General features: G+C 35.9%; 1 protein-coding gene across 2 annotated transcripts in view; it reads left to right on the forward strand.

The window, feature by feature from the left end:
• SNX7 (sorting nexin 7) overlaps window positions 1–13,861 on the forward strand; it is a 95,770-nt gene that overhangs the window by 63,857 nt on the left and 18,052 nt on the right. For both annotated transcript variants that reach the window (XM_059136192.1, XM_059136193.1), the window contains exon 8: window positions 7,710–7,862. In XM_059136192.1, coding sequence (XP_058992175.1) covers window positions 7,710–7,862 — 153 coding nt within the window. The remainder of the gene's footprint in view (window positions 1–7,709; window positions 7,863–13,861) is intronic.

A 13,861-nucleotide genomic window follows, 5' to 3' on the forward strand; every position in this document is an offset into this window, starting at 1 on the left:
TTTTACTTGTCTTCTATTAAGGAAACCCATCAGGACCTGAAAACTACCAGCCTCTCCTTTCCTCATCTTTTTAAATTCCCCTCCTCATGCTCTAGGTACCAACTTTCACAACCCACCTATAATTTTTCAGATGCTCCCAAGTAAACATGCTTCTAGGGCTGTAAACAGCTATTTGCTTTACATAAAATGCCTTTATCTGGCATTTCTTATCTGGTTGATTGTTTAATCCCTCCCTTTGGGTATGAGTCCCTCAGGGCAAGGTCAGTTTCTTGACTCTTCATACAATATCCTCTTTATTTCAAGTGTATATCATAGTGATTCAGTATTTTTATATACCACAAAGCAAGCCCCATGATAAATCTAGTTACTTACCATCTGTTACCACACAGAGTTATCACAATATTATTGACAGTATTCCTTATGATTTATTTATTTTATAGCTGCAAGTTTGTACATTCTACTCATCTTCACTATTTCACCCAACCCTCATCTCCTCCACCCCTCCACCCATGGCAACCAACCGTTTGTTTCCTATTTCTATCAATCTGTTTCTGTTTGTTTGTCTTGTTTTATAGATTCCACATATCAGTATTTGTCATTCTCTGACTTATCTCACTTAGCATAACACTTTCTAGGTCCATCTATTTTGTCACAGATGTCATGATTTCATTCTTTTTTGTGGGTGAATAATAGTCCATTGTATATCTACACCACATCTTCTCTATCCATTCATCTATATGTGGACACTTGGGTTGCATCCATTTATTGGCTACTGTAATTAATTGAACATAGGGGTGCATATATCTCTTTGAATTATTTTCATTTTCTTCAGATAAATACCCAGAGGTGGAGTTGCTGAATTATACAGTAGTTCTATTCTTAATTTTTTGAGGAATTAAAAATTTTTTGAGGGATCCGTAGTGGGTGCACTAATTTACATTCCCACCTACAGTGTTCAAGGGTTCCCTTTCCTCCACATCCTGGCCAGCACTTGTTATTTCTTATCTTTTTGGTGATAGCTATTCTGACAGATGAGAGAGGTCATACCTCTTGTTTTAATTTGAATTTCCCTGGTAACCACTAATGTTGAGCATCTTCTCATGGGCCTGTTGCCATCTATATGTCTTCTTTTGGAAAATACCTATCCAAGTCCTCTGTCCATTTTTTAATCAGGTTTTTTTTTAATATACATTGTGTATGCTCTTTATATATTTTGAGTATTAAACCCTTGATAGGTCTATTATTTGCATATATCTTCTCCCATTCAGTAGGTTGCCTTTTTGTTTCGTTGATTGTTTCCTTCACTGTACAGAATCTTCTGGTCTGATGGAGTTCCATGTGTTCATTTTAGCATTTGTTGCTCTTGCCTGAAGAAATGGGTCCAAAAAAATATCTTTATGATCAGTGTTAAAGAGTTTACTGCCTACTATTTTATGCTAGGAGTTTTTTATAGTTTCAAGTTTATATTCAAGTCTTTAATCTATTTCGAATTTATTTTTGTATGTGGTGTAAGATATTCATCCAGTGTCATTCTTTTGCATGTGGCTGTCCAGTTTCCTCCATACTGTTTATTAAAGAAACTGTCTTTTCCCCATTGTATATTCTTGCCTCCTTTGTTGTATATTAATTGGCCATCTAAGGTGTGGGTTTATTTCTGGGCTCTCTATTCTATTCCATTGATCTATGTCTCTTTTTTTGCCAGTATCATACTGTTTTGATTGCTGTAGCTTTGTAGAATAGTTTGAAATCAGGGAGTATGACACTCCTGGCTTTGTTTTTGTTTGTTTTCCTTCAAGATTGCTTTGACTATTTGGGGACTTTTGTGGTTCAATACAAATTTTAGGACTACTTGTTCTAGTTCTTTGAAAAATGCCCTTGGCATTTTGATGGGGATTTTGTGGACTTGGGTGGTATGGACATTTTAATAAATATTAATTCTTCCAGTCCATGAGCATGGAATATCCCTATATTTATTTGTTTATTTCTTTTATAAGTGACTTACAGTTTTCAGTGTCCTGGTCTTTCACCTCCTTAGTTAAATTTATTCCTAGGTATTTTATTCTTTTGATGCAATTATAAATGGGATTATTTTTTAAATTTCCCTTTCTGATAGTTTGTTATGAGCATATAGAAACACAGTTGATTTCTGTATATTAATTTTGTATCCTAACACTTTACTGAATTTATTAGTTCTAATAGTTTTTTGTGGAATCTTTAGAATTTTCTATATATTGTATCATGTCATCTACAAATAGTGACAGTTTTACTTATGTCCAATGTAGATAGTTTTTATTACTTTTTCTGTCCTAATTACAGTGGCTAAGACTTCCACTACTATTTTGAATAAAAATTGTATAGTGGGAAGCTTTGTCTTATTCCTGATCTTAAAGTAAAAACTTTCAGCTTTTCATCATTGAATATAGTGTTAACTATATTAACTGTGGGTTTGTCACATATGGCCTTTATTATGTTGAGGTACACTACTTCTGTATATAATTTGTTGAGAGTTTTTATTATAAGTGGATGCCAACTTCTGTCAAATGCTTGTTCTGCATCTGTTGAGATCATCATATGATTTTTATCTTTTGTCTCTTTAATGTGGTGTACCACATTGATTTGTAGATATTGAAACATTCTTGCATCCCTGAAATAAATCCCACTTTATCATGGTATATGATCCTTTTAATGCACTTTTGAATTTGTTTTACTAACACTTTGTTGAGATTTTTTTACATCTATATTCATCAGAGATATTGGCCTCTAATTTTCTATTTTTGTGGCATTTTTGTCTGGCTGTTCAATCAGCCCTCAGTTCTTCAGGAAAAATTGCTCTGTATATATGTATAGATCTGGTGTGCCCATGGAGGAGGTAAGCTCCGGGTCTTCCTACACTGCAGTCTGGGATGCCCTTTATCTTAGTTCCTAATACAGACTAGATGGATGCTGAGTGAGTACTACTGGATGAGGGAGTGCCTAGGATGAAGCCGGTCCTCCTTACCATTGTTTCTTCACGATGCCAATGCAGTTAATTGGTTTCCTTTTTTCCTCTCCTCCCTTTTTCTATAACCATCCCTGTACATCACTGACTTTGGAAATAGAGCTCTGTCTTTTAGTGATTTGCCATTTCCCAAAGAATCCATTTCATGCTCAATATAATTTATACCCTCAAGCAGTGAAACTTTAATTAGCCTATCCAGCAGTGTTTCTGGTTTCTTCTTGTCTACCTCCAGATTCCAAACATACCTCTTATCCATTCCATTATCATGGTAGCATGCCATCTTTGTGGTTTTGTTGATACCTTACCTTCATCCAGGTGTTTCTTCCCCAGTCTCTGCCTTCTGAATTGACAGTTAAAATGTCCCCTGCTCCAATCAGAGTCAATCCTCCGTTCTGTGTCGTCCTATATCATTCTTAATTTTTTCCTCAATTGTAGTATATATATCACATTCTGCTTTGTATTATAGTCTTTGGTTTTTATTGCATTTTTGCCTTCATATATTCTAATAGATTACAAGCTCCGTGAGTTAAAGCTGAATCATTTCAACATTGAAAGCCATAGGCAAGCTAGCTTGGTGCTGTTAATATGGAAAAAAAAAAAAAAAAAAAAAACATGGGCTTTGACTTAGGCAGACTGTAGTTTGAATCTCCGTAATGCTATTAAAAAACTGTATGATCTCTTTCATTTTTTTCTCCCAGTTTCCTAACGTGTAAAAAGAAGATAATAATACCAAATTTGCAACATTATTATGCAGATTAAATGAAATAATATATGTAAAGTATATAGCTTAATGCAATGGCCCATGGCAGAAGTGCAATAAATGGTTATTATTCTAGTTGCTGTTACTGGTACTATAGTAGGGAGTCACTATTGGACAAAGACTTTGTTTTGTTTGCCTGAGCTCTGCTATTAATGGTTTTCATTTAATTGTGTGGCTAATTTCTAGCTGAATATAACTGAAGCTAGAAATTACCCATTAGCCTTGCTGTTAAATATAAATCTTATTTTTTTTCCCACTATCTTACAATCTTGTACTATTTATTCTGGTATTATAACATTTTCCTGGCAAAAAGGGTTGCTTGCTTCTTCTGTTTTTCCACTAACAGAGGGCCAAATCACTTCCAGGATTTGTGAAAACAATTATTCAAGCTTTAATCCTTTTTAATTCAGTCTTTTCTGTGCTATTATATAGTAGTGAATATGAATTGAATTTCCTGCTTTTAGAGTTATTGAAACCTGCTGTGTGGCAGGAAGGGCTTCCTTGGCCTGCCAGGTTCTGGCACATCTTACTCTCCCAAATGGTTATCTTTTGTTGAGTGTATATGTTCTAAGCCCGGATGGCACCATCCAAATGCACAGTTCCTTATACCAAAGAACTTGCCAAAATTGAAGTCAATTAAGGGAAAGGACATACTATGCTTTTGCTGATTATTAGGAAAGATAGAGTCCAGCTCACTCTTCATTTGAACCAGATGCTTTGTGCTTATTATCAATTTGAGATTCCTAGAATTGAAATGATGGGAAGATGATTTAGTGTGGGGAAATACCTAATGTCTCTTTTCTCCTTTTCCAACTGAAATCATGATGAAATCATCCAAGAAAGAAAAATTACTCATGTAGAGTGACAAAAAAATGACAAGAGTTGATCATATAGATTTAAAGCATATGCATCATCTTCCACCCTGGTGAGAACAGATAAAGAAATAGCACTAGAAAATGACTTAAGACCAAGACCCTGGCACAAGAATGCAATACTCCCAGAGAGCAAAATTCTGGAAAAGGAGAGGGAATCGATTTCAGTTTCACCCACTGTTGACGATGTTGATGACGATTATGATGGTGATGGTAGTGGTCACAGTGGTGGAGGTGGTGCTGGTAATACATAACATTTAATAAACAAATTGCCAGGCATTGTGAAAGAATTAGTGTTTATTATTTTATGCATTTAAAGTCCCGGGGCACCTGGTGGCTCAGTGGGTTCAGCCTCTGCCTTTGGCTCAGGTTATGATCTCAGGGTCCTGGGATCGAGCCTGGCATCGGGCTCTCTGCTCAGCAGGGAGCCTACATCCCCCCACCCCTCTCTGCCTGCCTCTCTGCCTACTTGTGATCTCTCTCTCTCTGTGTCAAATAAATAAATAAAATCTTTAAAAAATATAAAATAAAATCCTTATGTGTAGGTATTGTTATTTTTATATCCATTTTACAGTTGAAGAAACTAGGGCTTCAATAGCTAGTGTTACCCAATGCCACATAGTTTATAAAGACAGAAGTGAGACTTAAACTGAAATCAGTCTAACCCGGCTTCAGTCTCCTTAATCACAGTGCCGTGGTGATAAGTCTGTACCCCTTCTTTCTGTAGGTGAGAGTGAGGTCAGAGAACAGGACAGGACTTCTCCTGTAACTCTCAGCTGGAGCAGAAGCACCAACCAGCCAGACCACCAGTTCCAAGGGCTTCTGTGAGCGGAGTTGTGGATTGATGAAGGGAAAACTCCTGTAAACCCCTTATGGCAGGGACGTCATGTTAAACTGTCAGGAAGGGGAGAAAGATAAAATATATATGGCTTAGATACTCTATTTCCTAAAGCCTATTTTAGGAGAGGGTCTGCCAGTGATCTCATTCTAGTGCATAGCAATTTTAGACTGCAGAAGCTATGGAGAGGAGAGTAATAGTGAGCTTACCACTGGTGTAGGTGCCTCCTGGTTCTACATAGGAGAGGCATTTTGCTGGTAATTTCCATCTGGTTATGAAAAATAGCACAATTTCACCCAACAACCCAGAGGAGTGAAGTTCTCTAACCTGCCCCTGAGTTTTTTCCAGCAGACCCAGATCCTGTTTGAAATATTTGGACTTTCAGCAATTTTACTCTTATCTTATCCCCTCGCATCCACAGCCCACCATCGAACATCCTTTTAATATAGCCCATTAACACCGCTTTAGACAGAGTCTCTAAGATTTGGTAGAATAATCACCCCAAAGAATACACATACTCTAAAGTAATAAGTGGCCTCACTGAGATAGTTCACAAACAAAACGAGTAAAAAAATATCTCCTTCTCCTGCCCCTGCAAAAAACAGGTAAGTTAACCTTACTATTAACATAGATCTCCCATTGGTAATGGAAGATTTTATATAATACCAAATGTCTATTCTTAGGAAATAAAAGCAAATATAGCTGCAATGAAACAAGGACAGAAAAGCAAAATTCCATAGCAAAAATAATAATGATGATAATGAAAAAGAGTAATAACTCACATGAGCATTTGAAGCAAAATAACATATTTTGATTCTAAGACACATTTTCACATTTTAATGTCTCCGAAATGGGGATCTTCTTAAGTAATGGCCTCTTTCAAATACTTTTCAGTACACCACAGTGGTAAGGTATGATGCCCCTTTGAAAATATGAGAGAGATGTTATCAGTTCTGCTTGAAGTTTCCTGGCCTTGGGATCAAACCGCATAAAATCCATCAACTTTACCACCAAGTGCGTGGCTCCGTAGGATCTGTTCACCCGTTCCTTCTGTGACTTCATCTGCTAGAACCTTCCCTTTGTTGTTCACTCCACTACATGCCACAGCCATGCTAGTCTCCGTGTTCTTCTTGGGCCTTCCAGGCATGCTTCCACTTCCAGTCCATTGCCCTGGGGTTTCCTCTGCCAGGAATGATTTTCCTCCTGAGAGTCTCATGGTTCACCGTCATGCTGACTCCAGATATTTAATCAAATGACACACCCCCACTGAGGCTTGCCCTGTCATCTTATGTGAGCTGTCATCTTATGTGAGCTCCTCCATTTCGTATCTACCTATCTGCTTCCTTTTTTCTCTTTAGCATTAATTCTCAATTGATAGTTCCTGTTTCATTTATCTTGCTTTTGGTTTGTCTCTGCGGTTGAGTATAATTTCTGGTACAAGCAGGGATTTTTGTCTGTTGTCTTCACTGCTGAATCTCCAAGTCCTAGAAGAATGCCTGATACAGAGAAGGTGCTTAACATGTGCTGAATATATGAATAAATAGGTACATAAATAAAGTCTGTATAAGTATATGTATTAATATGTAAACACACCAAATATAAAACAATAAATTGATGGATTACATGCTCAGAAGTTGGTGGATGAGAGGTAAATATCACACTAAGCCTGTCTAATGGTACATGGACTAGCAGGCATCTAGAGATACAAACCTGCTTCTGTTACCAGCTCCATGATATTTGGCAGGTTAATCCTCTGGGTCTCCAGGTGGGACTGCATAATCCTCGTGGATATTATACCATGTCAGTTAATTGAGCCTTCTAAAAACAACTGAAAAATGAGGACCAGGAATGGGAAGCTGGCGAATGACACCATACCTCTTAACATAAATATTATCACCACACACAATAGTGGTAATGAGACTTAGTGCAAAAGAATTTTGAGGTAACTTGTTCAATTTCCTCTGTTTTATAAATAGTGAAACCCAAGCCCAAGGCTTGAGGGACATAGCCAAGGTCAAATGCTAATTGGTGGCAGACCTTAGAACTCTACTCAGCATCTCTGACATGTACCCAGTCTTCTTCTTCTGTAACTGATTAGTACAGAGGGTGAATGCCGGTGACTTTCCAAACAAAGAATTATTCTTAAGCTGTCTTGACAGAATGATTGGCTTGGATCCGATGAATTCATTTCAGTAACAAGAATCCGTAGATTGATGCATCTCTCGTTGTTATCTAATTCAGCTTACAGAAGAGATCGGAAAACTTGAAGATAAAGTGGAATGCGCTAATAATGCCCTGAAAGCAGACTGGGAAAGATGGAAACACAATATGCAAAATGATATCAAGTCAGCGTTTACAGAGACGGCTGAGGAGAATATCCACTATTATGAACAGGTAATTAGTGATAAATGATATTGCTTCATTTTATGAAAGTTACCCTTTCTTTAACTCTCTATCTGTCCTTTGTGGACAGAGTCTATTAAGGGACCAAGGGTCACATTCAAAAGACTCCTTGGTGACTTGGTGAACCCACCCACTGAAACAAATGTGTGTATGTGGAGGAAGGATGAAAGTCTTCCTTCTTACACAGCATGCCCCGAGTGCCTAATTAGAGCCTTGATGTGGGAAAGAAATAGGATACCCTTTTGCTTTATTTGTTTTCTCCACATTTGCTTGTTTGGGAAGGATTTGAATTTTTCAAAACCACTTGGTGATGCTTCCTTCTGATTCTCCTATTTTATTTCCTCCTCTTCTCCCTCTTTTATGGTAGGAAGGGTTTGCAGCATGAGAAAAGGACCAGAGGTTTGAAGGAACAGAGAATCAAATCTTGTGTCCCTGCTGATACCATCTCACCTCTGTAGCTGTTTAACACCTCAACAAAAGAGCATGCGCTTCTATTTTTTTTTTTTTTTTAGTTCAGTTTAGTTTAATTCAGCTTTTCTCTCTCTCTCTCTCTCTCTCTTTCTGTCTTGTTTTTAGATCAAGATAGAACCTAGGCACCATTTTGCTTCTCAAATGACTATTTTTTAATTATTTTTTTACAACTAACAGTTCTCTAAGGTAGTTTTATTTTAAATGATTTATACTATCACTTTTTTAAATTAAATTTATTTATTTTCAGCATAACAGTATTCATTATTTTTTCACCACACCCAGTGCTCCATGCAATCCGTACCCTCTATAATACCTACCACCTGGTACCCCAACCTCCCACCCCGCTGCCACTTCAGACCCCTCAGATTGTTTTTCAGAGTCCATAGTCTCTCTTGATTCGCCTCCCCTTCCAATTTCTCCCAACTCCCTTCTCCTCTCTAACTCTCCATGCTATTTGTTATGCTCCACAAATAAGTGAAACCATATAATAGACTCTCTCTGCTTGACTAATTTCACTCAGCATAATCTCTTCCAGTCCCGTTTATGTTGCTACAAAAGTTGGGTGTTCATCCTTTCTGATGGAGGCATAATACTCCATAGTGTATATGGACCACCAAGTGACTTTCCTGCCTCTGCAGGAAAGGGTTCCCCTTTCTCCACATCCCCTCCAACACATGTTGTTTCCTGTCTTGTTAATTAAAAAAAAAAAAAATCTAGCATATTCTAAACATACTCTTCTTGGAAGGTTCATTTTGAACACACATCTTTAACCTTATCTCTGGCTGGATTAATAACTATATGAAATTGGTACATTAAGAATATTTTATGCTTTAGTGTCTATAGTGTGGGTCAGTTTAATACTATAAAATATTGTATATTTTGAAAGATGAACTAACTGATAATGATATTTTCATTTAACACAAGTTTCTTAAGCCCCTACTTCTAGCAGACAGTGTGCTGGGCCCTAGAGGGACAGTATGCAAGACAGACACTGTGCCTTTCTCATGGAGGCACAGTCACCAAGGGAACAGACAATTAATACAAAAGATTATAATAAAGTATAAGACATTCTAGCATAGAAAGGCATTGCGAAGGCATATAACCTGATCTAGAAGGAATGTGGGAAGTTCTGCAGAGGACGTTTTTAAGCTGAGACCTGAATGATGAATAAGGTAGGCAGACAAAGATGTGAGAAAGGGTTCCAGTCAGAGAAGATACATGCAGAAAATCCTAGAACATGTTCAGATAACTGAGGTTCTTTTTATTTTGGAGGTTGGTGAAGCGCAGGCTTTATGTTCAGTTGAAGAAAGAGGTTTTTGTAGGGAAGGAAAAAGTTTTCCTGAACCCTCTTAGGGTTCCTGACTAGGTCTGAAAATTATAAGGAGAAAGATAAATTTACAGGAGAAGAGAATACAAATTGATTTAATGTAAGTTCTCTAAGACACGGAAGCCTTCCTAAGGACACAGAGTCTAGAAGAAACAGACCTGAGTATTTTATGCAAGGTTTGTTGAAAGGTGGAGAGTTGTGTAGAAATATGGTAGATTAAGGAGTATGAGGTATGTATAATAAACCAGGGAAAACTTAACAAGGCCTGTTTGTTAGGTGTCTTCTTTGTGTTCCTTCCCTTTAATAAGGACGTTTCTTTCCTCTGGATATAAGGAAAGCACCTTTCATGTGAGGGTTTTATCACCTGCGTCGCAGGGTGAGGGTTGTGAAAGGTCCAAGTGACTTTCCTGCCTCTGCCATAGTTCTCCAGCTCCTTCAGCTTAAAGGATTCAATACAGTCAGGTACGATATTTTGCTGCCATGTGTCCTGAACCCCACTGGGCTGAAGAGGGCCTTATGATATAAGTCTTTAATTTTTCATCCTGAGGGAAATAGGTAAGGCCACTGAAGACTTTTCAGCGGAGAAATGACAGGATCTATCAGACTTGCCTTTGAGAAAGGTCACTCTGGCTTTTATGGGTCAGAGTGCAACACAACTGGACGTGATGAGACCTAATTGTTAGGGAACTGTTGCCGCGCCAGAGATGGGACCTGACATGGGGATTTCATGGCAGAAGCCTAGAGCCTCAAGTGATTGAAAAGACCATTTTCTCTTTCTCCTTAATTTCTTTTTATTCTACTTTAACAACTTTAAGTAAATTCAAGTATCTCAAAGGGATTTCACATAAGTCTTAGATTTTGAAATTGTTTAAAATATTTTGTTGAATAAAGCACATTGACCACCATAGACTTTCTTACCACTTAACTATTTAAATCCACAAAAATAGCCTTCCTTCTTCTTTACATTAGGACTGTCCATTCTGATATTACAGAATTGTTATGACAACCAACCAAAATAATTTATAAGAAAATGCCTTGAAAATTAAAATAATGCAATATACTCTAAGTGATTATGATTATAAAACGTAAGCATATTAGGTTATAAAAATCACATGACAAATGTACTGACTGTATTTTCCTTTAAATGATAGAATCTGCAAAGGTTTTTTTCTAAGTTTGGACTTTATTTTTTTTTTAAGGGAAAATATTCATAGCAATTCCACTGAACTCCAACTGAAATATTTGGGTTTTGACTATACCTGTCATATAAATTCATATTTTTGTCATTCTCATAGACTGAATTCAGTTTATATAAAATACTGTTTTCTTAGAAACAGTTAAATTATCATCATTGTGCCATATTGCCATTCTTTTTCTTCACAGAAGTTTATATCAGTATGTTTTTTAACTCTTTCCCCCAAATGAATTATATTTCTAAGTGCTACTAAAATGTATCAAGTTACATCTTACACATGTAACTTTGAAGGAATCATTGTTTTTCTTTAAATTCAAAAGAACCCCACAGTTTCAATTATTTGTTGTTTTTTTTCCTCTGAGTGAATAACTTTTAACTGATTTGCCATATCAGTCCAAGCATAATCAGGAAGTTGGAGCCCTTAAATAATCAAGGCTTCCTAATTAGCACATAGACTGTGTGGCCTGAAACAGTAACCGTCTGCTGTTATCTGTTAACTTCAGAATATCTGAGATATACAGAGAAGTGAACTGTTCCAGAATCTTTCCATTTCCTCTTTTAATTTAATCACATTCTCATGGAAACACTTTTTTTTTTTCCATCAATGTTTGCAAATATAAATCCCCAAAGGGGTTTGTTTCTAGTATGATAGATGAATTGGGGTATAAACATTTGCCTTTGGACTGTTTTATGAAGTGAAATGGTCACAGCTTGTTTCTAACTTAAAATTTAAATATCAAAGTGACAGAGGAAAATCAGCTTATAGATGTGGAGGCATGGGTCTGTATCAGAAGCCAGCTATTGTCATATTGAAATGTAGTACTTAGATGTGTGAATTTACTTGGAGATGGTTGACACCAAATATAAAACAGGTATTTCCAAGTGAACTCTAAATAAGTAAAATGACATTCCATTTTGTCCTATATGAACAATAATTAAGAATAAATTTCTTATTTCTAAAAACAAGAATTAACAAAGCCTTATAACAAAATTCCAGTTGAACACTACATCAAAAACTAATGATGTACTCTATGTTGGCCACCTGAACATAATTAAAAAATGAAGCAAAAAAAAAAAATTCAGTTGAACATGGGTAATTTCAAAGTATATTGTTACCAAAAAAACAAGGAAAGTTACTTCCTGATAAAATATGGAGGTATGCTAAAACCATAAAAGATGACCTGCTGGATTAAGTGCATGGACACTTTCTAATTGTTCTCTGGTAGGCACAGAAGTGTCTGTTTCTGTGGTTGTTTATGCTGATGGTAATGATGATGATGGTGGTGGTGGTGGAGAGATTTGAAAGGAAGTGGTCCTTGGTAGGTATTGCAAACTGAAAGAATACACTCTTTGAAAGTTCAAGTTTAATATCATAATGAAAAGACCATACATTTGCCAAATAAAGCAGTTTATGGTTAAGTGAATATAAAACTTAAGGGAATGTAATACAACTTATTCCTTTGCACAGTTTACTTTATAATATTAATGTATGGAAGTCTTTGTTCCATAGTCTTATTTTTGTGGTTATAAAATTAATATATATGTACACTAAAAACAAACAAAACAACAACAAACTAGGTACACTGATATATAAATTAAAAATAAAGAGTACCGGTAACCTTTTCTCCTGGAGAGAGTGGCATGTCTAAATATATAGAAAAATAATTTGCTGTGTTCAGGTCAAAATATTTTAAGATTTCAACATGACTCTTTCTGAATGAGTCAACATAAAAACATGACTTACTTATTTTATGTCACGATGATTACAGTGGATATGTGTTATTTTGAGATCCATATTTCTTATTTGTTTACTTTTCTATGTTACATAGACTCTTAACATAATACAATCACATTGATATGATATACTTCCGTTAGCAAAGGTAACGACTAATAGTTGAAACTTTAGGTTATTTTTTTGCTCTCACAGATAATATTATTACAAATAATTATGAACATTAGACTTTAAAAACTCTCTGAATAAGAATTTCAAGAAATAGCCAGGTCAAAGGACATTTCATTTCAAATTCTATCAGTTTTATTTAAGAGTGTCAGGTGTCTCATGTGAAATCATTCATTTAAGATTCTGTTAACATCAAAATCCCGTACTAAGCACTCCAGAGCATCCACCTTCAAACTTTAAATCTTGCCATTATTACCTTAGAGTTTACTGGGGTAGAATAATAAGTATATGTATTTTTCACTTGATTACTATGACTTCATTTTTGGTTTTTTGTTGTTTTTGTTTTTGTATTTTTACTATGACTTTGTTTTAATGGAAGAGTATTTAAATTAGTTTTATTTACTTGAATTGTAATGAACAGATTTAATCAAAGGGTTCTATCACCATGGAATAATATAAATGTATGTGTCAATATGGAAGTGTTAGAAATAAAAATGATTATAGCATAGGACATTTTCTGGAAAATAAATGAAGAAAAACATCATTGCAAGAGTATACCATCTAGCCCGATGAATAATACAACTAATGTTTTCCTAAAACCCAAGTCCAGTTATTTATGGGCCACTTAAGAATTAGAGAAATTTTAAAAAGACACGTGCACACGTGCGCACACACACAGGTTATACTATAACATATTATAGTAGTCCTACAAAGTAAGTAATGAGCATTGAATGTCCTAGAAGTTCAAGTATAGTTGTAGTTATTTAAAAATGTATTCCTTGTTATGTTGGGGAATGGTAAAATAAATTCTAATAAAAGAGTTGTTTGTTTTAAATTCAGGGGTGCACTACGTAGCTTGGAATGTGTTGTAAGTTTTATAAATTTAAAACACCTTGGCCCAGGTAAAGAGAGTTCCCAAGCATTGTGACTCAAGGAGGTTGGTCTTGATAATGATTATAAAACTGCCAGATAAGCAGGATTCTGCGTGGCATTTAGATTTTTGTCCAAAATTTCATTCTTCTTTTAAAAGAACTGGGAATCAGATAAGTGATGGCCTCTGTGCTCATTTATATGAATTAAAAGAAGCCTTAAGGGGG

Source organism: Mustela lutreola, chromosome 10 (assembly GCF_030435805.1).
Source record: "Mustela lutreola isolate mMusLut2 chromosome 10, mMusLut2.pri, whole genome shotgun sequence".
NCBI classification, from domain to species: domain Eukaryota; kingdom Metazoa; phylum Chordata; class Mammalia; order Carnivora; family Mustelidae; genus Mustela; species Mustela lutreola.